This window comes from Vanacampus margaritifer, chromosome 5 (assembly GCF_051991255.1).
Source record: "Vanacampus margaritifer isolate UIUO_Vmar chromosome 5, RoL_Vmar_1.0, whole genome shotgun sequence".
NCBI classification, from domain to species: domain Eukaryota; kingdom Metazoa; phylum Chordata; class Actinopteri; order Syngnathiformes; family Syngnathidae; genus Vanacampus; species Vanacampus margaritifer.
The window spans coordinates 29029098-29052246 of NC_135436.1; the positions used below are offsets into that span (position 1 = coordinate 29029098).

General features: G+C 40.8%; 1 protein-coding gene across 1 annotated transcript; it reads right to left on the bottom strand.

The window, feature by feature from the left end:
* Nucleotides 1-2178: 2178 nt before the first annotated feature.
* Nucleotides 2179-22881, bottom strand: urb1 (URB1 ribosome biogenesis homolog). Its single transcript, XM_077566571.1, has 39 exons — nt 22638-22881; nt 22413-22552; nt 22186-22337; nt 21735-21864; nt 20757-20853; nt 20599-20684; nt 20189-20314; nt 19859-20025; nt 19591-19786; nt 18477-18614; nt 18078-18239; nt 17862-18000; nt 17410-17532; nt 17226-17338; nt 16919-17026; nt 16380-16496; nt 16159-16297; nt 15540-15698; nt 15115-15308; nt 14281-14496; nt 14022-14207; nt 12756-13569; nt 11723-11921; nt 11462-11648; nt 10770-10828; nt 10515-10699; nt 10313-10423; nt 9284-9347; nt 9040-9208; nt 7921-8023; nt 7686-7846; nt 7486-7597; nt 6985-7091; nt 6702-6845; nt 6499-6608; nt 5429-5608; nt 5122-5363; nt 3325-3864; nt 2179-2512 (listed from the first exon to the last, which is right to left on the bottom strand). The coding sequence occupies exons 1-39, from the start codon at nt 22762-22764 to the stop codon at nt 2337-2339; spliced, it is 6678 nt and encodes a 2225-aa protein (XP_077422697.1). The 5' UTR covers nt 22765-22881; the 3' UTR covers nt 2179-2336.
* Between the last annotated feature and the right edge of the window lie 268 nt (nt 22882-23149).

Genomic DNA, 23149 nt, shown 5'->3' on the forward strand with positions numbered 1-23149 from the left:
CCCTTGTCCTTGAAAAAATTGTTGAATATGTTTTATGGTCGCGCAGCTCCACATACATACATTAAAAAAAATAATAATGTGATTTTATTATTATTATTATTTTTTGAGTGCCTCTGGTGGCCACTGGGACCCCATTTTGATTTTGAGAACGTCTACTGCAGTAGTGTCCAAATTATGGCCCAAGGGCCAATTACGGCTCACCATACATTTTTCAGTGGCCGGCGGCCAAAGTAAGATGGGTGTTAAAAAAAAAAAAAGTAAAATAAAATAAATACCTGTAGCTGTCTTAATATGAGCTTTTCTAGATGTGCAATGGTACAAATAAAGTATTTATGACTAAAATAATAAAATGTCACTTCAAAATACTGTGGTGACTAAATGTGGCACGTTTTTTAATAACTAGAAAATATAAACAATAAATTATTGCTTGCTTGGTTGATTTCAGTATATTTAATAAATTATGGATGGATGGAGATTAAAAGGATTTCAATTTTTCTGTATGTGGCCCTCAAATGTAACAGTTCTACTGTAACGACCCCCCCCCCCTTTTTTTTTTTTTTACAGGTACCTTGAATAATTATTGGTCAGTTACTGAAGGAAGACAGAAATGTAGCAAAATAAAGAAGGCAGAAAGAAAGGTAGGAGGGAATGAAGGCGACCAGGAAGAAAAGAAAAAAAGGGAGAAAATCAGAGAAGCAGGAATAAACCGAAGAAAGAATGTAAAAATGCATGACCAAAAAGGGGTGATGGAGGAGAGTAAAGATTTATATTTATAAATGATTATAAAAAATAAATAACTTTTTGATGTTCTTATGAAAGACAAAAAAAGGTCAAAGTAGCCATGGTGACAGGCCTGAGGGGACCCCGCCTATTTTGCAAAGAGTCGAGGACAGCTTTGCGTTGGGACAACACAGCTCGGGTCCATTCCGTCCAAAACTTTGCTCGAGCAGCATCGCTCTGGAACAAGACTTAGGATGCGCAACTCGACCATTGTGGCTTTCACTGGATGGGAATATTATTATGGCTACGTGGATCCAGTGGTTGTGGACGAAAGCAAGCTGAAATACAACAAATGTGAGTCCATTTGCTTGATTGTTTATTTTCCTCAGTCCTTCTCACGTGGCCTCTTTCTTTCAGACTCTATCGTTATTGCATTTTGGGTCACTCTGGCTGTCTTTGTGGGGGTCCTCTTCTTCTCGTTGAATCTCATGTCAGGCAGCAGGCGCTTGCCATGGTGAGTGCGACTTAATTAGAAAGTCACATTTTAATCAAGACATTGAACTCCCGCATATTCGCAGATTGTTTTAGGGAACTTATTGTTGGCTATTTTCTGAAAAAATATATAAATAAAATCACTTATTCTCTATGTGCTGCAGGACTGAGAAATTTAGTTATTAGATTGTCAAACTGATCTTGTTAGGTTGCATTTTAGTACTATCTCTCGTAATGTTTATTAAAAAAAACAAAACAAAACGTATTTTATCTTACGTTTGCCATGGCCTCTTACGTGGTTATATCTGTTTGTGACCACACACGTAACTCAAAACATTGGCATCTCAAATCATCTTTCCCCATTAAAATCAATGGAAATGGCAATCTGTTTCAGCCCGACCGATTAATCGGCCGCCAATTATAATCGGCCGATTATTGGCCTTCAAACATTATTGCAGAAAATTTTTATGCATTGTGTATATTTTAAAATAATCGACAGATTAATCGGTATCGGCCAAAAAAAAAAAAAAAGCATATCGGTCGAGCCCTACTAAAAAATGACAACAATTTCTTTGGAATGATTTTGAAACACTATGATAATATGGTAATCAAAATTGAACATTGGTGTAAAGAATTAAAGAGTTTCAACATCATGATTTCATGTTTCGTTTCATTGACAATGTGCTACTCCTTCTGGTGTGCGCGCCTTGGCCACCAGGGGGCAGCATAGACATACTACACTAATGAAACTGAAGAAGACTGTTGCAACTAACGTGCAGTAAGAGTAGTCGTGTTTTTTTTGCAGAGGATAAAGAACGTATGCCTACTGTCACATGCGTTGCTACTTTGAAGGTTGCAGGGTTCGTCCCTATCACCTGCGAATAGACTGTACAATAATTAGCAAATGCATAAAAACGCAGGTGACACGTTTGTCTCGTGTCGTTGCAGGAGACGCAGACGCAGGGGTCAAAGGAGAAACACATCATCCAGTTTAATATGAACCTACATGAATAATTACTGAATAAAAGAAGCAAATAAACGACCTTTTCCAAGTGTACAAACGGAAATTGCTTTGGTCACATTTGAACAGGATGGTACACCTTGCGCACGATACGACGTAGCGCTCACGTCTTCATGGCTACATAGTCTTGGCAGACAGCTCTGATGGCCGATTGGTGAGCTTTCGCCTGCTTCCGCTCGCCTGCGGTCACCATGGCGATGTGAGACAGGAAGAGTTGCGGCGAATCGGCTCCGCTCCACACTTCCTGGATGTACAAAGACAGCAGCGACAGGCCCGCTTCTAGGAAAGGGAACATGAAGAAAACGTGCGTCGGTGGTGGTGTTGGTCAAACTGACCAATTTTAAAGTTTGAAATATTTTAAAAAATTTAGTTGAGGTTGCTACAATGTTAATCATGAAAAAGAAAAAAATCAGGCGATTACATTTTGAATCGTAATTAATTGCATGACTTAAATAGTTAACTCATGATTAATCGCAAATTTTATATCTGTTTTAAATGTACAATAAAATGTACTATAATATATTTTTCATACTCTTAACATAAAAGTGGGGAAAAAAATTAACTGATAGAAATATGGCTGCATATTTTAGGCTTTAATACAGTAATTTAATAATAATTCATAAAATTGAGTTAAAATTAAAAAGATATACTGTACTACAAAAAACGTGTGATATTAATTTGTGTTAAGGTCATTATTCTGCCACTAGATGGCATAATTGCATTTGTAAGACGTTGGTGACAGCACAGTGCATTTTTCTTTTCATATTAAGAGTTATCTTTAACATGAAGTCACTTATGAAATTCTGCACATTTTTAAAATTGTAAATTACAACTTGCCCCTAGTCTCCACAAATATATGCATTATTATTACATCTATTACTGCTAGATTTTGACGTGGACGTCTCTGCTGCGTTGCGACTGGAATTCCCCCAGTACAGGCTGTCCAAGTAAGGAGCGGTCATTAACCATGCGTTAAAAAAATTAGTGCCGTTAAAGGAACTTTAAATTAACGCACTAATTTTGACACACTAAAAAAATATAAATGGCATTTCAAGCTAACTCAACACAGACGAGAGGGTCAAAAGTCTCACCGCTTTTCGACTCATCTTGCGTGTCTTCCGGCCGACAAGCCGACATGACCGCTCGGTGCATCTCCGGAAGTCGTCCTCGCCTCTCCAGCAAGCGCGTCATAACGTGGGTGAACAAGCGGAAAGTTTCCCCCGCGGGTGTCTGGCACGCGCGATGGTAGAGACGAAGCAGGTCCGCCTTGGGGGCGGGATCCCGCAGCAGCGCGTCCACAATCTCCTGGTTCGCCATCAAGTTCTCTTCGAGCCAGCGCAAAAAGCATTTTGAGCGTTCGTCGTCGTACGCGTTCTCCACCAGCCACCTGAGGGTCCACCTGGTGAGCAGGTCGGCCGTTTCCACAGCCAGCAGACCGGGACTGTCGGTGCGTTGTGCTTCGCCGAGGACAAACGCGGGTCGCCAGTGCATAAAGATGCTGCCGAGATATAATCTGCACTCAGTTAGGAGACTTTGCTGTGGTTCTTCTGTTTCAGTGTCGCCTGACAGGTTCTTCTGTTGAGTGCGGGTTTGGGAGCCTTTAACCCGGGTCTTGTCCCTCACGGACCCTCCTGTATTAATGCCACGAGAGAGGACAAATGATGGTAAACACTGAAATTCCAAATCTACATGTTATTCACACGACTGTATAGGATAGGCAAAAATACGCCTGGTGCTTCAACCTATTCCTTTTTCGGCTGTTAAATGATTTGTTCAAAAAGATGTTTTTGTGTTTTCTGTGTTATGTAAAATAAACCATTCATTATAGTGCTGTCACTAAAATAGAAAAAGTTTTTTTTTTTTTTTTTAAGAAAGATAAAAAATAGAGTCTCCTATTGATTATTCCACGACTAATCGAGCCCATACACGCCCGTGCATGCCATTGAAGTCACCGGGCGGCCATCTTGCTCCTCCCATCTCGGGAGCAGACTACTGTATAAACTATACAGTATACGTACAGATGAGACACATACTGTACAGCTTCGTAGGCAGTTGGTATAAAACCGGTGGTCTGGGTGGGGGGTTTGTGGGGGGGTGGGCACTATTTTTTAACAAGTAAAAACCAAAAAAAAAGTTTTGGAAAAAAAGTTTAAAAAACAAGTGGATGGTAAGTGCTGCTTTGAAGGCCCGCTTTTTCTTTTATCGCTCAGTTCCTTAGACCCCAATATTAGATTTGGCAGATGCATCTTTTGTTGATTACAGTTATAATTCTTTAATAAAACTATACAAGTTTCTTCCTGTAAACATCATTAAGCATATCATTTATACATGTATTGAAGGCAGGTTGTAAAATGTCTGAAGTCCTCTTGTTTATGTTTAACAAATTTAAAATAAATCATGCTGTTTCTATTAAGTACTGTCTCAAATATTCTCCAATTTCGATACAGTAAATGTATAGGATTGTATGCCGAGAAACGTTTCTTGGGAGGAGCAATATGGCAGCCTCGCGACTTCAAAAGTCCTGGCCTATCGGCTATCCAGTCATATATTCAGATCAGTGCCACAAACCCTAGGAAGCATCTAGTGTTTTGGTGATAGCTGGTTGGAGTCCGTCAGCAAAATGTGTCCGTGCGGAAACACGAAATATTGGTTCCGGAAACTTCCAGGTGCTGCAAATTTGTTTTTCAAAATTAATAAAATAGCTTTGGCGCATGTATTTTTGCGTTGACCAAATTTTGTGGTGGACTTTTTTTTCCCCAGCCCTAATTTATTTTATTCAGTTTTGCTGCAGATTCCTGATCTTCCCCTCTATTTTCCTTGTTGCTTGATTGCATTCTTATTAACATTTGCCAAAGTTGTCATTAAGTGTTCCAATAAAGTGCACTCACCCAACAGTTCCTTGACTTTGTGCTTTTCACATAAGGCCTGTATCTGGCCCAGGAGCGCCGCGTGGCCAGCCAGGGTGCTCCAGCACAACAGCAGAGCGAGAGCCTGAGTGGAGGACAGAGGCTGAGCTCGCAGCGTCATTCGCTCGGCCCGTTCGCCGGCGGCCAGAGCGCTCGTCCGATGCTCGAGTACGGACGAGAGAGTGCGCAGGAATGCGCTGAGCTGGGCGGCCTTCACGCCCAACCTGACACAAGACAAACATCAGCATCCTTGACCGAGAGGCGCTTCTTACGTCATCGCCATGTTTACCTCAAGCGGCAGCTGATGGTTAAAGCCACGCATAGGAATTCGTTGATGAGCGTGAGTGGGAGGCATTTTGCTGTCTCTCGTTCCAATGTCTTGATGGGCTTCTCCTTCTTTCCAAGGTTTGTGAACCACAACACGTGGAGCAGATCTATGATGGGGCCGAGCAAATGTTGTCCGAGGTTCCTAAGGGTGAAGAAGAAAATCGTAACCATCACGTTAACACATTGAAGAAGGGTTCATTCTGCGCTGGGAATCCGTGTATCATTTGTCAAATGAGTGACCGATTTTGGTATTTGTTTCAATATCTAACACACAAAAAAGCCAGATGCTTCATACTTCAATTTTAGACTTAAATCATGTTTATGGAATATTGGTTCGTCGATAGACAATAAATTATGCTTCAGTTATAGGCCTGGGTTTAAAAAAAAAAAAAAAGTAAATTACTCAAATTGATTTTCCTTTTCATAGCCCAATATGGATTCATAAAAACATAAATTGATTATTTTAGTATGTCTTTTTCCTATAAATCCATGAGAGAATACATTTAGTTTTTCGTATCTTGCTGTTTTCATGAAATTTACTGTTCACAGGAATTTCAAAGTATTTTCTTACATTTACAAAAGAACTGACTGACTGACACAATGTTTTTTAATTTATATTGAACACCATTTGACCAGTTACAGCCTCCACATGAATTCATTTGTAATTTAATGTTTGTGGAGTTTTTATCGTGTGCTTGATATTTAAGAATATTGAATGTTCCATAGCGATACTGTATGTATATTAATTGATATTGGATTGAACTGAATCAGATTGTATCAAACTTGAGTTTACTTTAGGATCCAGATCGAGCCCTACTCGGTTACATATAAAACATATATTGACTAATGCTTCTGACCACCCCAGATATTACAACCAAACATAAAAAATAACATTTTATTATGATAATATTATTATGTTTTTTTTTTTTAACTCATATCACTACCATTTTTTCCCCTTATTATCTTCAAATGGAATGGTTTGAAGACGGAAATAAGGAATGAACCACCCATGAGCTTGCCCTGACACTGCACCTTTTTTCAACCATCTGTATAATCCACGTCAGAAGGCCGCAGCTCTTGCTCAGGTCGTAGGCTGCTCTGGTTACACGTGCCGCCTGGCACAACACCCTGATGATCTGCGCCTGGTGGACAAAGTCTGTCACTTTTTCACCGCAGCATCGAATTGGATGGCCAGCAATACAATGGAAGAATGTATGCCAACTGCAGTCAACAACCTGAGCGTGTTCGTCACACAAGGGGCCGCTGCCAAAGCCAAGGAGGCTGTGGAAGATGCCTTGCTGGTTGCATACGTCGTAGCAGTGTCCGTCACTTATTCCTTCCTCCAGCACGCTCAGGATCCACTCGCGTTCTGTCTTGCGCTTCGCAACAGACAGACAAACACACAATCAGTCCGCCTTCCCCATGACCCACAAACCAAAATAAACACGTCAAGGTTGACGGTTGTAGACATAAGCGGGTTTTGTTTGTGCCTTTAAGCAGTTTCGCTGGGCGCTTTACCTCCAGGTCGAAGCTGTAGAAGAGCTTAAAGAACTCGGGAACCTTCCTCATATCCAAACTCTGATGGGACAGCAGGAAGCGATTCAGAACCACGTACATGTAGTCCTCTGAGCCAAAAAGGCAACAAAGAAAGGAAACATAAACAAACATGGACATGCCTGACCAGTAAAGGAAGCTTGACTGTGCGGCTTAAATGTGTAACAAACTAGAGTATTCCGCAAATTAAGCTAGCGCAGCTTATAGTCAGGTGCGCCTTATAGGCCAGAAATTACTGTACTTATATCCACTCAATTCATCTCACATTCAACTTTAGAGGATCACCCAAAAAATAATCGGGGGGGGGAATTGGGCATTGCAAAAACAAATTGAAGCATTGCATTCATTTCATGCAATTTTAAGAAAAAGACTATACTGTATTGAGATGTAGAGGTCTTTTTCTAAAATGATCTGTCAAAATTGTCCTTTTCATGTTTCCAAGTGGGATTTTTTAAGGTCACCCACCAGGTCTGAGCATCTGCTGAGCCACTTTGCTTATGTACGTGGCCAGGACAAAGGGAAGCCGCTGATTCTGCTTTCGAACGCCGTTCTTCACCATGTCCAGCAAGTACAGCAGCTGTAGGCCAGGAGAATTCAACCAGTGCTTGTATTTATTTATTTTTACTTTTGAGATTACTGACAGTTATTTATTTATTTATTTTTACCTGTCTCTTCTCTCTGAAGCGGGCGGCCTCCAGGTGCTGGTAGAAGCAGGTCAGCACGTAGTACGCCGCCGCTCGCACCTTGGCGTCGTAGCTGCTCAGAGCCGCCAAGGTCAGGCCGAGGGCATGGGTAGAGACGAACTTGAAGCAGTCCACCACAGCCTCTGCCACGGGAGACACAACGGACGGTGAACGGGAAAGACGAGCGGGGATAGAAGCGAGAGTGAAATTCACTCACCTGGTTGGAGAATGGCGCTGAAGAGAGGAAGGAGAAAGCAAGGGTCGTACAAACTGCTGAGGTCGTTCACAGCTCTGATGTTGAACAGCTGCACTTTATCTGCCTGTAAATTGTCCAAAAATTATTTTTTTGATACAAGGGAAGCCGTTTTTCCTCGATAGATCCAGCAGATGGCGCTGTTAATCCTTCTTAATAAAACAGATTGAGCCATGCATTAAACAAAAAAAAAAGAAACTCCAAGTTAACAGCCAATTTCAAGCATTCTGACTTATCTTTGAAGGCTCACAGAATATTGTGTTTCATGAGACCTTGACTCTCTTCTTCCACCGCAAAAAAAAAGTTTGTTACCTTATTCAATTTTTTTTTTAGTAATCAGCAGTACGTGTGTTGGTTTCATCGTAATCACCTATTTTGAACCAAAAAACTGTGGAAAACAAGCTTTTTGATTTATTTTCTGGCAACGTTGACTTTTATGCTAATCATTTTTGCTTTACTGATGCCTTAAACATCTGAACAGTTGTTTTCTTCTATAAAATACCAACAAATGTGCTTGTGAGAAACTTGAACCGACTTTTTTCCACACTATTTAGGAAGTACTACTAGTATATTTTCTCATGTGTATGTGCACATGCAGTACGTGTACATAAGTCATACTACCGCTATGCTACTACTTCTAAATTTAAATCATCTCCGCAATCTGTTCTCTCTTTTTTAACACTCTTTGAAGTAGATTTAACATAACAAACACTTTAATCAGTCACCACGTGCATGAACACATATTTCCTAAGATCCACCATGTTGGTATGACTGTCTGCATTGCTTCAGACAGCGTGAGCTCATCCAAAGGAGATACAATGCCACCATTTGCTTGCCATAGTTTATCTTTTTTTTTTTTTTTACTCTTTTTTTTTCAGCTCATTTGGAAACCAGAGCTCCCCAAGACCTTTCCTCCGCCCGCTGCAAAAAAAAAGAAGAAAGAAAAACCCACCAAGTGCCGGCAATGGCGCTCCTCAACTATTTTACACTTAAAACTCTTAAACTTAAACTTAAGGCTTAAACTTTTTTTTTTTCCCAAATAAAAAGCGTGGCAATGACGATGCAACAAATTCCCAAGCACACCTGCGGGATAATCCTGCGGCTCTGCGGAAAGCGCGCGATGGTTTGGAGCATTTTGTCGGCGTTGAGCAACGCCAAGATGTCGTCCGAGGAGGTTTGCTTCCACAGAGATGATTCCAAGCTCTTCCTGGTTTTGTGGTGCTCCAAAGCTGCCGGACCCCAAATAATGGATCTGTGGCAGGAATTCCCAAAGTGTAAGCATGTACGAGCAATTAGTGAGATGAAGAAGAAATAAAATGGTACTCACTGAAATTTGAGAAGACTGACATGATTTTTTTCGTATTCCTGAAGGAGCAGCAGTATTGTCTGATCTGTTTGAAGAGACGAGATGCAGTGAAAAAAGAATGATCGGACAACCAGCAACACAATTTGTTGTTGTAGTCTAGAAAAGCTTTTGAATGAATGGTTGACTTGCAACATGGGTGAAAATGACACAAGAACAGATCAACAGACAAAATTTTAACTAACATAAAAGTAAAATTCTAAATAAAATTAGATTGTACATATTCGAAAAGGAGACGGAAGGACAACTCAACTTCAAAGGTACAGTGTATTATTTAGTGACATTTAGTAGTGAACTAATACAATACAACAATTTTTTAGCCTTCAATTAACACGACAGCTGAAAAGTTGATAGGAAACAGGAGAGAGACAGAATGACCTGCAGGCAATATCCCAATAAACATGATTAAACACGTATTTGAAATGAACAATTTTCCTCATAAAATATACTATTTATATAAAAATACTATTTACCATTACGATAAACATTAGTAATCAATTTAATTGAAAAAAGTCAAAGCGAACCATTTTAATTGATGAGTTAGTTTCTCATAGCAAAAAAACCCCGCGACTCATTTGTATCTTTAACTTTAAAATGGGTCAATTTGATTATACTTTGTACTTTTTCTACTCTTAAAATGGGTCAATTTGACCCGGAATGTTTAATATTCCAAACCCAACCCAATAAACATTTTTATAGCTTATTATGAACAATTTTTACTGCACATATTACGAACATAGCAACTTCTTAGTCTGTCGACAAAAAAAACCCTTTGTTTTTAAGCATCTTAACTGTTTCCATTGCCAATATGTCTAAATTAGCCATTTAAAAAAAAAAAAGATTGACTGTTGGTGCAAAGTTTGATAGTAAAAAGCTGACATTTGTTCTTTAACTTGAAAGTTGGTGATTTTGACCCACAACATAACAAGAGGGTTAAATGAAGATTATTGTCAAATGCGCCATTTGAATCCGACTAACCTCGTTTGACATTACCTGTATTACTGAGCGTGGCTCCGTACGCTCCCAAAAGTACCAAGAAATGATTCATGTTGCACACTGCTGGACATTTCCTCACCAGACTGAGGAGGAGCGAGACCAAGGCTTCTGAAGAGCAACAAACAAAAAGGCCAACCAATCCTTAAAAACCAACCAGTCAGGATTTGAGTTTTCTGTTCATCTTGAGGTATTCGCGTACCTTTAGCCTGACTCCTGCTCGGATCGTCATCGTCTAACATGGTGGGCAGGAATAAGGAGTGGCTGCTGGTCATCATGTGGAGGGTGGCTAAAGGGAGTAGGCCATTTGGGATGTCGTTGGGATGGTACATCACATCCAAAAGGCTTTGCAGGGTGTTGAGGAAATGCTCATCTCTGTAGCGGCACCTGCAGAAGAGCACATAGTGATTGGTGATTCATTGTAAAGAAATTGAGGTATAAGTCATGATTCGCTCACTTCAGTCCATTTCGCACAAAAGCGTTCCAGTCGGATGCAGCGATGTCGTCACTTGATATCTGCACAGAGATGGCAAATGTTTGAACTCAAAAAGCTACAACAACGTTGTTAAATGATTACATTGCGAGAAAAAAAAACCTCAGAAACTTATGAGAAATACACGTAGCGTACTACTCGGATGTTTGTGCCAATAATTTTCAGTCAGGTTTTCAAATAAGGAGATTTAACCATATCATGTTAAACATTCCCACTTTGAAGTGTTGGGTACTGCCAGCGACAGGAAAGGAAAAGAAGAAGAAGCTAAACTGATGTGTCGAATCTGCTGCGCTCCGTCATTCACTTGCATTTAACTAAAGTATGCTAGCTTCTGATTGGTTAGTGTTAGTCAGCTGATAGGGGATCAGGAAGTGTTGTCGCTCTAGCTGCCGTGTATGATGAGTAAAGTTTAAATTAAGAATGGATCCGTCTCTATCCTGCCTTTTCATTTCACAAACATTGTTCCATTAACCACCAACAAATCCTCACAGACTATAGCTACGCTACATGTATTTGTCGAGTTTTTTTCTTGCAAATCTGACACTTTATAAAGTCGCAAATTTGCGAGTTTTTTTCTGGGAATATTGCCCCTACCCTCAAAAAAAAAAAATGTACGTGGCCCTAATATACCATCGTACTTGCATTTGTTAACCTACGATGAGTGTCTGCAGTCTTCCCAAAAGGCTGTGCTCTTGAGTAGAGGTGCTTGAGGCCTGATCATTGACGTGACCGAAAGACGCAATCAGACACTTGAGGGTGGATGTGGTGACACGCTTCCTCCATGTTACTTCTTCTTCTGGGAAGTCGGTCAGCTTCTCCGTGATGACGTCCACCAGCTGCCACCTGACAGGGGAAAAGCAGCCTAAAATTTGACATGTTCGGAGTCGATGACTTGTAAACGTTGTGGTAAAATTGACCTTTCAAAACTGTCCGTTCTCTGCAGGGCATCTGGCAGGTTTTTCATCAAGTCCCCGATGTCTCTCATGTCGGCAGAGAGCTTGATGAGAGCTGCCAGTGTTCCAACCACAGTAGCGGCTTCTGTCATGTCTCTGAGAGCAGACTGGCTCAACTTGGACAGGAGATTCTCCTTCATGGCATTTAAAACGTCTTGTTGGACTACAAAAATAGAACAAGGTTCAGTAATACATGAGCACAATTAAGTATAAGATGATTTATCAGATATAAACACAACTTTACATTTACATTACTTCAAAATCCCCAATCTGAATTAGATTTGGATCAGACTCCAATTTTATTTTATTTTTTTAATCGAAAGAGATTCGAAAAATCTAAACAAACATGGTAATTGGGATTTTTTCTTTCCATGTCAAACATTGTTGACAAATACACAATTTTGATCAGATCTGGATTAAATTTGTTTCTGGTATTGCATAATATTTTTTCTTCAAATTAGATTGACTTAATTAGACATAGTAACATGATTTTCTCATTTTAAATTAGAATTGCTACCAAATGTGAAATTCGTTTATATTTTAATTAATTTACACCTAATTTTCTCTGAAGCAAAAACATTACCCACAACACTCGATCTGAAGATATCGAGAATTTGAAGATCTGGATTCTACTTGGTTTCATACTACCGCTTCTGACTGCGGATTCACAAATTGAACTAAAATTGGATTGGTGCAACGATCAGAACATTATTGCCATCATGCCAAATTTACAATTTGGATCAGATCTGAATCAAACTTGGCATGCATCACTCAAATTGTATTTGACAGAGATTTTAGCATAGACAGATGGACAAAGACACATTATTTGTAGTAAATACATAATCATTTTCTAGCCTGTTAAACAATCACACAATCTCTCAGGGCACGCCAATGAGCTACAATATTACTGTTATAGACGATGATACTTACAAAGCTCACTGGTGGAGGTAATAATAGATCAAACAAGCACACATTTTCTTGCTGTTTTAATACATACCGTCTTTGGACGTTGCCGGATCCTCCCTCCCCGCCACCAGCAAGTACCCACTGATCAGCGGGAGGAAGCTGTCCATCATGTTGGTCATCATCTTGATGTTATCCGGCTGCAGACACCATCTCTCAAAGCAGAGGCGCTGTGTGGAGCAGTTGCTCACCAACAGGTCTGCGATAGCCAGAGAGTCACGAAGAGGACGGCGGAGGCATTCCTGCAGCACGTCAGTGCGGACCAGCCGGGCACTTCCGGGCTCGCGGGACAGCGTATGGAGCAGGAGGGCCTCGAGTGTAGGGCTGGAGCAGGACAGCAGAAGTGTGCCCAGGCCGCCCAGGTGAGCCTGCGACAGGAAGATGCCGTCGTCCCGGTCCTGATTCTCGGTGATAATCTGCAGCGTGGCCTGGCCGTAAACACTCAGCTGACCTTGTGTAGTAACGAGCCTCTCCTGCGGGAGGAGCAGCAACGCGGACACCACATCTCTCACTTTGGAGGGGTCCATGTATCCGTGCAAGGACAGGAGGGCATGGAATGATCTGGACTGCTCCTTGGGAGTCTTGGATCTCGTTTCCTGCAGCTCCCTGTGCACGGCTTTCTCGATAGCGCCAGCGTAGGGCGCGATGAGCTCCGTGTGACCCAACTCACGCAGGGTCGGGGCACTCATCGCCAACAGGGTGGTGATGCCATTGCTCAGCTGAGCGCACATGTGCTTCAGTTGTAATGTTCTCAAAGAGTGCGGGGGCGGGTTGGCCATTTCCAGAGACAGATACCACTGCTCCACACAGGGATGCTTGAAGATGGAGTTCAGGGCTGAGAGAAGCATCTAAAAACACAGAAGGAAACCGTTATCTACAGTCAACATAAGCAACGGGGTAATCCAGGTGACAGAAACCAAGTGATAACCGCTAATTTCAACTGAATGCCACAAACGTGTTGTGTTAAAGGTTACACCGTCAGATAGTGTCGGCAATATACCACAAAAGGTTTTTGTTTAAGATTTAGTTTTTTAATGGAACCTGGGGATGAGGTGGATAAATGGAGTGGATGTTATAAATTAGAGATAGACTGATTTTTTATTTTTTTGGGGCTGATACGATACCGATTATTAGTAGTCAGGGAGGCCAATAACGGACATTCATTTTCAATAAAAGGGGAAATATTATTGTTGTCAACATTTTTTAAAAAAAAAGTGCAATTTCTAACTCGTGAAAAATTACAACAGTACCAGCACTTTCCACCAGTCTCTGGTTTAGGTCTAAATGTTTTGTTCCTGACCTGCTCTTTGTCTGCCTCCACAGTAGACGACTGGTTCATTTCCAGGAAGAGCTCAGATCCATCTTGGTTATTCTGTTCTTTGGGTTGAGGGTCCGAAGTCATCTGCCAGCCTTGTAGCTTGAACAGCAAATCTTGGAGTATTTGCATTAAGCTCTTCAAAATGGTGGCGCCAGTGGTTTTTGGAAACTGAGCAGAAGAGAATAAAATGAATAATGCGAATGAGTGTAATTAGGCGTTGCTGTTGTTTTAGCTCTCTTACCGTGCCAAAGTTGTCCACTGTCGATTTGATGTAGAGTAAAATCTGCTTGATGCAAAGTGGATGGTCAGCCATCGACATGGAACCCAAGGCGACCTCCACCTTTGTCCTGAAGGTGTTGGCCAGCACAGAACTCAGGCCGTCTAGGTATGCAGCTATCATTAGAGCAGTGAAGGATGGTGTTGACGTTTTGTCTGGCGGATATTCTGATGATCCAAACTGTAAGAAAAAAAAATATTGTACTTGATGCTACACTGATGCTATTTTTGTTTTATGTCGTAAATAGTCAATATGATTCACATTGAGTAAAATGTTTCAAGCATTAACAGTTCTACTAACTTCAACATCAATGGGAAAAAAAAATCAGGTTTCTGATCATGTGGAAAACTAACTGTCAAACCTGTCTGAGACCGTTATCGAGAAACAACAGTCATGCAAAAACTTCCCCGGGGGAAAAAAAGAAACTGAAATGTATATAAATAGAATTTTCCGTTTGGATATTTGAATACCGAAATATTCGATAGTTGCGGCACTACAGGGGATTGCAACCCGCAGTGCTACACATAATATAAATTGATAATGAAAGAGATGACCTGACACTTGGGAAGAACTGGCCATCCGGAATTTCATAAGTTTCCCAAATGCCTAGTCCATCCACGCCGACAAATCGAATAGTAATGGCTTGATGTCAGTCGAACAACGAATCGGCACATTGGACATTGCACCACCTCTGCCCGGAAAAAGTTCAGGCTCAGGATTTTTATTTACTTTAAGCCCTGTGTATATTTAACTTAGGTCCTATAATTTGGAACATAACGTAATCGAGGGCAAACTAACCAGCTCCACTTGACATTGCAGCGGCAGCCACTTGGAGTAATAGTGGTAAAGCTGCACGATGGAGAGGTGTGCAGAACCTTCGGAGGACATCAGCTCTTGGTCGTACTGCAGCAGACCCATGCAGAGCGGGATCGGATCACGCTGGCTGTGCAGGATGTGACTTAACACGGCCGACAGGTACTCAAACACAGCCACTACAGGAGGTAAAACACACATACACATTCTCATTCAAAATCTCCAAGTGTGGAAAAATTCTGGAACATTTGGAAGCTGAGGGTTGAGAATGGCAACCTGGAGAAAGGTTTGGGAAAAAAAAAAACATAACTTAACTTCTGAGAAAACAATGAAAGGATTGGCTGAGAATGCTGAACAGTTGAGACAGGTTGGAAATCATAATCATTTTTGAAAAAGGAAGTACTTGTCACCTTTGTCTGGAGCAAGTTTGTTGCGGGCCTCCAGAGCGGCAGGGACGGCCACGCTGAAGGGAAACGTCTGAACGACAAGCTCCTCACTCAAAGGTGGCCCCAACCCCTCAGCGTCACCTTCGCTGCCCTCCATGATGACGTCCAGCATGTCCAGAACATCTGGCGGCGGAGGGAGAGACTGAAATTGAACCCAAATTTGAGTACTGTTTGCTCTCCCTTGCGATCAAAGTCAGCAAAGCCCCCGATTGTTGGACTTAAACTGCTGGCATCAAAAGTGAAGAAATGGTAGTTATGGCAGAACAAAGGAGATCAACCAGGGCCATGTTGGGGAAAAAAAGCTCAATTAATCAAAATTCTAAATAGATTTGTGAATAATGATGAAACGTAGCTATATTGTAATGCTAATTGCTGCAAAACGGAAACAGATAGAAACATACTTTCTTTCCTGATGAAAGAAGAGACTTTAATCTTTCTTTTGGTAGGTTCCATGTTTTATATAGCTATAGAACACAATATTCTGTGGGCCTTGCGAAATCAGTCAAAATCCAGTAAAACAGGCGGGAGTGAAGGGGATTGCTTCTGTGAAAATGGCAGGGAGTGAATAAGTTAAGAAGCTTACCGTCAATGTGAGACACACAGACACTGGTTGCATCTCCCTCCTGACTACTCAGGTTGGACTGCTGGTATGCCGCCTCCTGCACCAGGCTGGCGACTTTATCTGTGTATATGTGCGAATGGCACACGATCTCGACAAACACCTCCAAAGAAAAAATAGATTTGTTTATTCCCAATATCGGTATCATGAGCATTCTCCGAGGTCAGGTAAATACACTCGCTCACTCTCTCCAAAAACTGGATGACCGTCTCTTGTTGGCCAGGCTCTACTCGGTCCAGCTGGTCCAGCCAGAGTTCCAGTTCAGACCAGGTGTACTCAAACACGCCGCTGTCCTTCAGCACCTGAACACCACACAAGACCAGCAGCATTAGTATAGTAGTACTTACAGTTTTTGTTAGTGATGTGGGGATGTATTTTTTTCCATTTAGTAGTACCATGACCAAGCCAATCACTCATTTTACTATCAAATCAACAGCGTCCATTAAAATGACTTGAAATGTCATTAATCCAATGGGAATCCACAGAGTCATGAATCAAAACACACAGGCTCAGTGAAGGAGGAGCTTTGAGGTCGAGAATCCGCGTGGGTGGAGTCAAAAGTTGAGGTGCACCCCACGCAGAGCCACGCCTCGAACTACACTCTGCAGCCAAGGCTTACTCGAGCTAGAGCTTATCCCAGCTGACAAGGACAAGAGGCGAGATACACCCTAGACTGGTTGCGAGCCACTCGCACGGCACCTATACTGTACATTGGGCTCCTTACTTTAAGAACCAGCATTCGAGTGGAGGTCTTCAGTTGGTTGCAGCGGCTGCCGACGAACATCTTGAGGAGCAGATAGAGTACAGACTTCTCGTTGTTATCTGCAGATTCCTTTTGAACGAGAAAGGGACAACCAGACGGCAGTAAGATGAGAGCATTTACAGCCAATTTTAGTCTGCTGACGTTTCCTTTTACGGAAACGGGGGTGGAGTGAGTGTGACAGGACCGCCCTTTCAAGCATACCCACGATGAAATCTTGATCCTAGTGATATTTAATGACATGTTCGTAAGACAGCTGGGAGCTTCTTACCTGCAGACGGAACCACGAGAACTTGCTTGCAGGAAGGTCTAACGCCAGCTGTAGTATTTGATGCTGCAAGACGGGAGCTACTTCCTCATTCACGCCTCCCTCTGACACGATGCCTTTAGACAATAAAGAATATGATTGAAGTTCCGACAGGCACGTCTAATAGCCTAAAAATAAAACAAATTACCTTTTAGGAGCTTGCTGAAGTCAAACTTGCACTGAGTAACCAAGTGCGGCACAACTTTTTGGAAGAGACAAACGACCTGCAGGATGAGCGCCTTGAGCAGGATGACCTCGGGTGTCTCAGGAGCTGAAAGGACTTTATTGCGGTTATTGTGATTTTTATTCTCCACAATTTTTTGCCGTGAAACAACTCCCACATAATACTTCCGATTTACACCGATCAGAGTTCAGCTTGCTTCAAAAATTCACGCCTTCCGGTGGTATCAAAAATTGGAATTTTGAAGTATAAAAGCACTCACAATTGATGTTTTTCATTCAAGAAATTTGGTTATGATTGTGGTTGTAGTTTTCAGTGGTAGAGAAAAAGATCTCAGCACGCCACTGTAAACCCCAATGAAAAGGGAGCTTTCTCTCATCTGCAGCTTTTCTATTGGGTTTCCTACTATGCAAGTGTACCTAATGAAGTGGCTTGGTCCTCTTCATCTATCCATTTTGCGCTCACTTCCTTGTTCGTCTTACTTCCTTCGCCGTGCGTCTTGTCCTTCTTGCTGAGTGACTGCCAGTTTGAGATGACACTCGTCATATCCGGCAAAATCTAGCAAAAACAAAATGACTTTAAAAGCAGGAGAATCTAAATTTGAAGGTATTAAAATGACATTTTATTGTGTCAACCTTGCAAAGCATCTCCCTGTACTGCTGCACCAGGTCGGCCATCATGTCCGGCGTGTACGCATCTGAGCGGTGGTCCAGGAGGAACTCGATGTTCTTGTCAGCTTTCTTTAAAATGAAGCTCATCATGTTGAAAGTGGTGAATTGCACCGCTGTGTTGGCAAACTATAGAGAAAGGAGACGAGCGGATTATTGGTTGAATTCAGTGATTCTACATGTTTGAGGCTCCCTCTAGTGGTATTTTAGTATGCAAATGAAAGTGAAATTCTTAGCAAGGAATAATGACAGCATCACAGCACAAATCAGTGGATTTTTTCCTCTCCAAACAAAACATTCAGTTGTTCAACTGTTTGGTTTTTAACATTTATTTACTGTACTGCGATTGTGGTAGGAGACGCTTACATTGAGGCCCTGTGTGAAGAAGGTCTTGTTGCAGACGGGGGGCAGCGAGACCACCGTAATCATGGAGAGCAGGCGCGGGAGAGGAACGTGCTCACAGGATTGGAACAAAACGCTGATGTCCGGCTGAGCCTCGTAGATCTGATGTGATATTAGAGATAGGATGTATTAGTCGACGAATAAGCACAGCACTCTTCATTGGGTGCAGCAAATGAGTGCTAATAAAACAAGAGTTGCATACAATATGTTCATTATTGTAATTGTAGTGTGGTATAGAACTGCACTGTATGATGATAAAAAATAAAATAGCCCAAAAGTTTTTTTTAATTTACAAATAAATAATAATGATAAAAAAATACCACGGAAAAATAACAAATGTCTTCTATTTAAATTTTCATAATATTAAACTGATTTTAGATTTTAATTGCCAATACATTTGTCGAACACATTATAAAATCTTTTTTATTTATTTACCATTTACAGTTCCCCTCCATTTTTCCTGCATTGATATTATATACAGCATGTATTAATTTAAATGTTTTCAGTGTATTTTCTTCATTTTCTTTTTTTTTGCCAAGAAAGAGAAATTAATCAATTTTAGTTTCGTTTGCTAACTCTTAATTTTAAATGCATGTACATGTAACAATTTCTGCATTGCCTCTTTCAATAGTTTTATTTTTGCTATTTTTAAATTAATTAAACTTACAATAAAAATACATCTATACAATATGTGAGTGTGTATACATTATATGTATAATAAATACAAATATAAAAATACAAATTATACAATTAAACATGTGTTTTATGTTTACTCACTGTAGCATTTTGAGGTTTGATGTCAAATATAAAGTGATTCACAATTTTTTTATTAATATTATTATTATTATTAGAATCATAAAAAATCATAAATTCTATCTTTTTATTTTCATTGGGGTTCAATATTTATTAACTTAAAATATAAATATATATTTTCTGTATAGTTTTACTTTTTAGTTTTGTCTCTACTTTCCTGTAGTACATTAATGTCACCGTTTACAGTTTCTATTTACATCACATTTCTGCATAAACTAAACGGAATTTTTGTGCAGATTGTTTTATCATTCTCTCATACATTCACCTTCTTGAGCAGCTTCACATTGTCCTGCCAGGCACTTTTGAGGCGGGGCGAGTAAGAGTAATGCGTCTCCTTGAAGAATCGCGTGAGGACGTCCGGACTGGCTTTGAGCGTGCGGACCACCAGCTCGGCCACCAGCTCGTCCTCCGTCGCCTGCTTCAGGCCGACCAGGAACTGAAGCAGCACGATGTTGCCGGCTCTGCAGCGAAAGCCGAGGCCGTTACAAACAGCATGTTCTGTGCTAATGTAGATAGTAAAACGGAATACTTGCCTGCCAGCAGTGCCGAAGCTGCCATCGTGGAAGCTGATGCCGTACTTTCGGGAGCAGCACAATTCTAGAAGGAAACGGTGAGCCATCTCCCGCACCACCGATATCCCAGCATCCTCCGAGTCATCCTCCGAGTCATCCTCCGAGTCATCCTCCGAGTCATCCTCCATCTTTCAACATAGAAAATATCATTTAGACAAGCGAGCAAACTTCAGTTTAGTAATTCTGGTTTATTTCTTTTAATTGCCAAGAAAAATTCCCAAGCTCAAACACCCCCTTACTGCTTTAGACCAACATTAGCAAAGCTTTAATTCAAATGAGACAAAAACTCACTTCGTTCCCTTCTGTGGTGGCATCCACAATCCCGTTCCATTTATACAGGGACGCGATGTTGGTCAACATTGCCGCTGTGAAAAAACGCACCTTTTGTGTTTTGCTAATGGCCTTGTTTAATACAACCTGCAAAGAGACAAAACACATAAACATCATTAAGAAACTTCTTCTGATAAGCAGCATGTCGACATGAGAGCGGGGTTATTTGTGTTTGGCGATGTGTCCCCGCTGCATGTTCCACATGCACTGATCTGCACACTAATTGACGTGTAAAAAGATTTTTTTTTTTTTCAAATGGCTAGTATGGGTTACAGGTCACATTGAGTGGAAAGGATTTTTAACGTAACTGATCTTGGTTTTATCTCGCAAAAACATCGGAACAGTGGTGAAATTGATGATCATGTGCTTACTCTGGTCTTCAGCGTGGACAAGATCAGATTGACGACGGACATCCTGTCCCCTTTTAGCCCCGTACTCAAAATCTCAGGCAGAAGCTCTGCCGAAACACATTAACGCATGAGCAACATGCTTAAAAAAAGTTGCTTGGTGATTATTACTCCATGCTTACCTTTGACCTCTAGTATTTGTCCAACTGTTACATTGTCCCCGGACACCAAAAAGGAGAGGGCAAACTGGATAAAGGCCATGCGAACGTCGGGTCTTCCCTGGAAGAAGCAAAAGAAGAAGAAGAAGATATGCGTTTTTGCTGTCAACTTGGGATGTCCAAACTTTTTCCACTGAGGGCCACATACAGCAAAATGGAAGGGAGAAATTTGTAAAACATGCTAAAAATCAATCCAGTGTACTAGAGGTCAATAGATGCAAAGCAGTTAAGTGTATTAAAAGGAAAACAAAATAGGCTACTTTTGAGCTTTGGGTTATCGGTGACAAAACAAAAAGGTATTCACACTAATGTGATATCTTGAAACGTTAAAAATGTATTTGATTTTTAAATTAAAAATGGAACATTGTGTTATAGTTGTATTTTTTTATCTAAATAATTTAAAATACAATATAGTGCAATATTCTACTTCTAAAAATGTATATGTTTTTTTTTAAGAGTGTGATATCATTCATCCTTTTCTTCTAATCTTCTGATGTGGGTCATGTTTTCAACTTATTGCTCAAATACACTACAGGCTTATATATATATATTTTTTTTAAAAACACGCAGGTGCAGCAAACGGCCCGTGGGCCAGAGTTTGGACTCCACTGTTGTTGACCGACAACATAAGCTAGCCTTTCCCTCATATATACCTTGACATCTGACACTTAGCACACTAGTGCTCCATTCCAAATAGCTGTGTTGGCAATAACCAATATTTTTATGTGGGTTACACTTCCAAGTAGTATAAATGTCAAGAAATCTGTCTGGTTGGGAAACACAAACAAGACCCGGAAATAAATGCTGAACTGTTGATCTCTCGATTTCAAACCCAAATGTTGTCAGTCAATTGCTTAAGTCAAGGAATTGATCATCTTTCGGCAGAGAGTGTATTTGCATGTACAAGATGCTCTTTATTAGATGTCTTTTTAGTCCTCTCACCTTCTTATCTTTCTTTCTGGCCAGCCCAGAGAGGGACTTATTCATATAAATGTGACTCAGGATCACTCTGGCAGCTTCGGGCCCTTGGGATATCGCAGCAGACAGGAGGCTCAGGCACTGACAAACCAATCTGTGTGGAAAAATAGTATCATTGAATGTAGATTAGCACCCAGGAGACAAATTGTCCGTTGGATCATATTAATTAAAGATTGACTTTTCAGTCGTTTGTATACAAATAGTTGGGTCTTGGCAGTAAAATCTTTTGTGGGCTTCGTATTTCTGGAAATAAACCTGTAAGCAAGGCATTTGCAATTTTGCCCAATTGTTTCACATAATAACTGCCCCAATGCTGACTTTTTTTTTTTTTTGTTGAGTGCTTAACGGGTCTTCTTTAAAGCAAAGCCATTGCTACCTTTATGTACACTACAGTAGTTGCGATAAACCGACAGACCTGTAATTTTCTGAATGTAAGCATCCTTGAATCAGCTTCATGTGACCGGAAACTGTCTTTTTCACAATGACGTTGCCCACCATGTTGAAGTGGGACAGGTCACTGGCGGTCCTCAGGAGAATCATCTCCAGACTCTGGAAGATCAGCACCATCTGCACAGCGAAGATCAGCTCATTAATTAGGCGTTCATTTTAGGACCATGAAGTAAGATTTTGAGTCAAAGTTACCTCTCTCTCAGTTTGTTTTTCTCCTTCCAGCAATTTGAATATTTCTGCACACTCCATGGAGATTTTAATGAAACCTTCAACCACATCATACAACTCAGATGACGGAAGCTTCTTGGCGGTTGATACGAACCTCTCAAGTCCTGGAGGCGACCAAAAATAAACACCATTTTGTTTGTGCTCTTATGATTAATAATATATTTATTTATTTTTAGGTAAAATACGTACCCTTCATGGCTGTGGTGGGGTCACTCAGCATGCTTTTAAAAAGAGTTCCGTTAAACTCAGTCATCTTTTCTTTTTTGGCCGCCGTGTTCGGCTTCGCCGCGTCCTCACTCGGGCGCTTTTTACTCATTTTTAAATGTTTACAATGGCTAAATAATACAAAAATAAACTATTAGTCAGGTCAGGTGTCTTGAAAGTGAAATTTTCATCCACGTTGCGGTGTAAACAGAGACAACCGTTTCGAAGGAATTGGCACCCGGTCGGAAACGTTGGCCGACTGAAGATTGGTTCCGCACGGTGACTGAGAAATCGTCAACTAAAACTTTAGACCTACACGTCCTGAAAACAACAGCAAATGATACCCTTAGAAAATAATAGGCTAATATACATTATTATTATCATTATTATTATTGGTAGTAGTATTAGTAGTAGTAGTAGTAGTAGTAGTAGTAGTAGTAGTAGTATTAAGAATTGTCAAAAAATAAAACAAGACAGATTAAATAAAAACACATACA

Excerpts from the sequence above, each read along its gene's own strand:
- urb1 (XM_077566571.1), bottom strand. The coding sequence starts at position 22,764 with ATGAGTAAAAAGCGCCCGAGTGAGGACGCGGCGAAGCCGAACACGGCG. Across the intron at positions 20,685-20,756 it reads ACAAATACTAGAGGTCAAAG|AGCTTCTGCCTGAGATTTTG; the intron begins GTAAGCATGGAG and ends GTGTTTCGGCAG. Across the intron at positions 11,922-12,755 it reads TCCGGCAACGTCCAAAGACG|TCCAACAAGACGTTTTAAAT; the intron begins GTATGTATTAAA and ends CTATTTTTGTAG.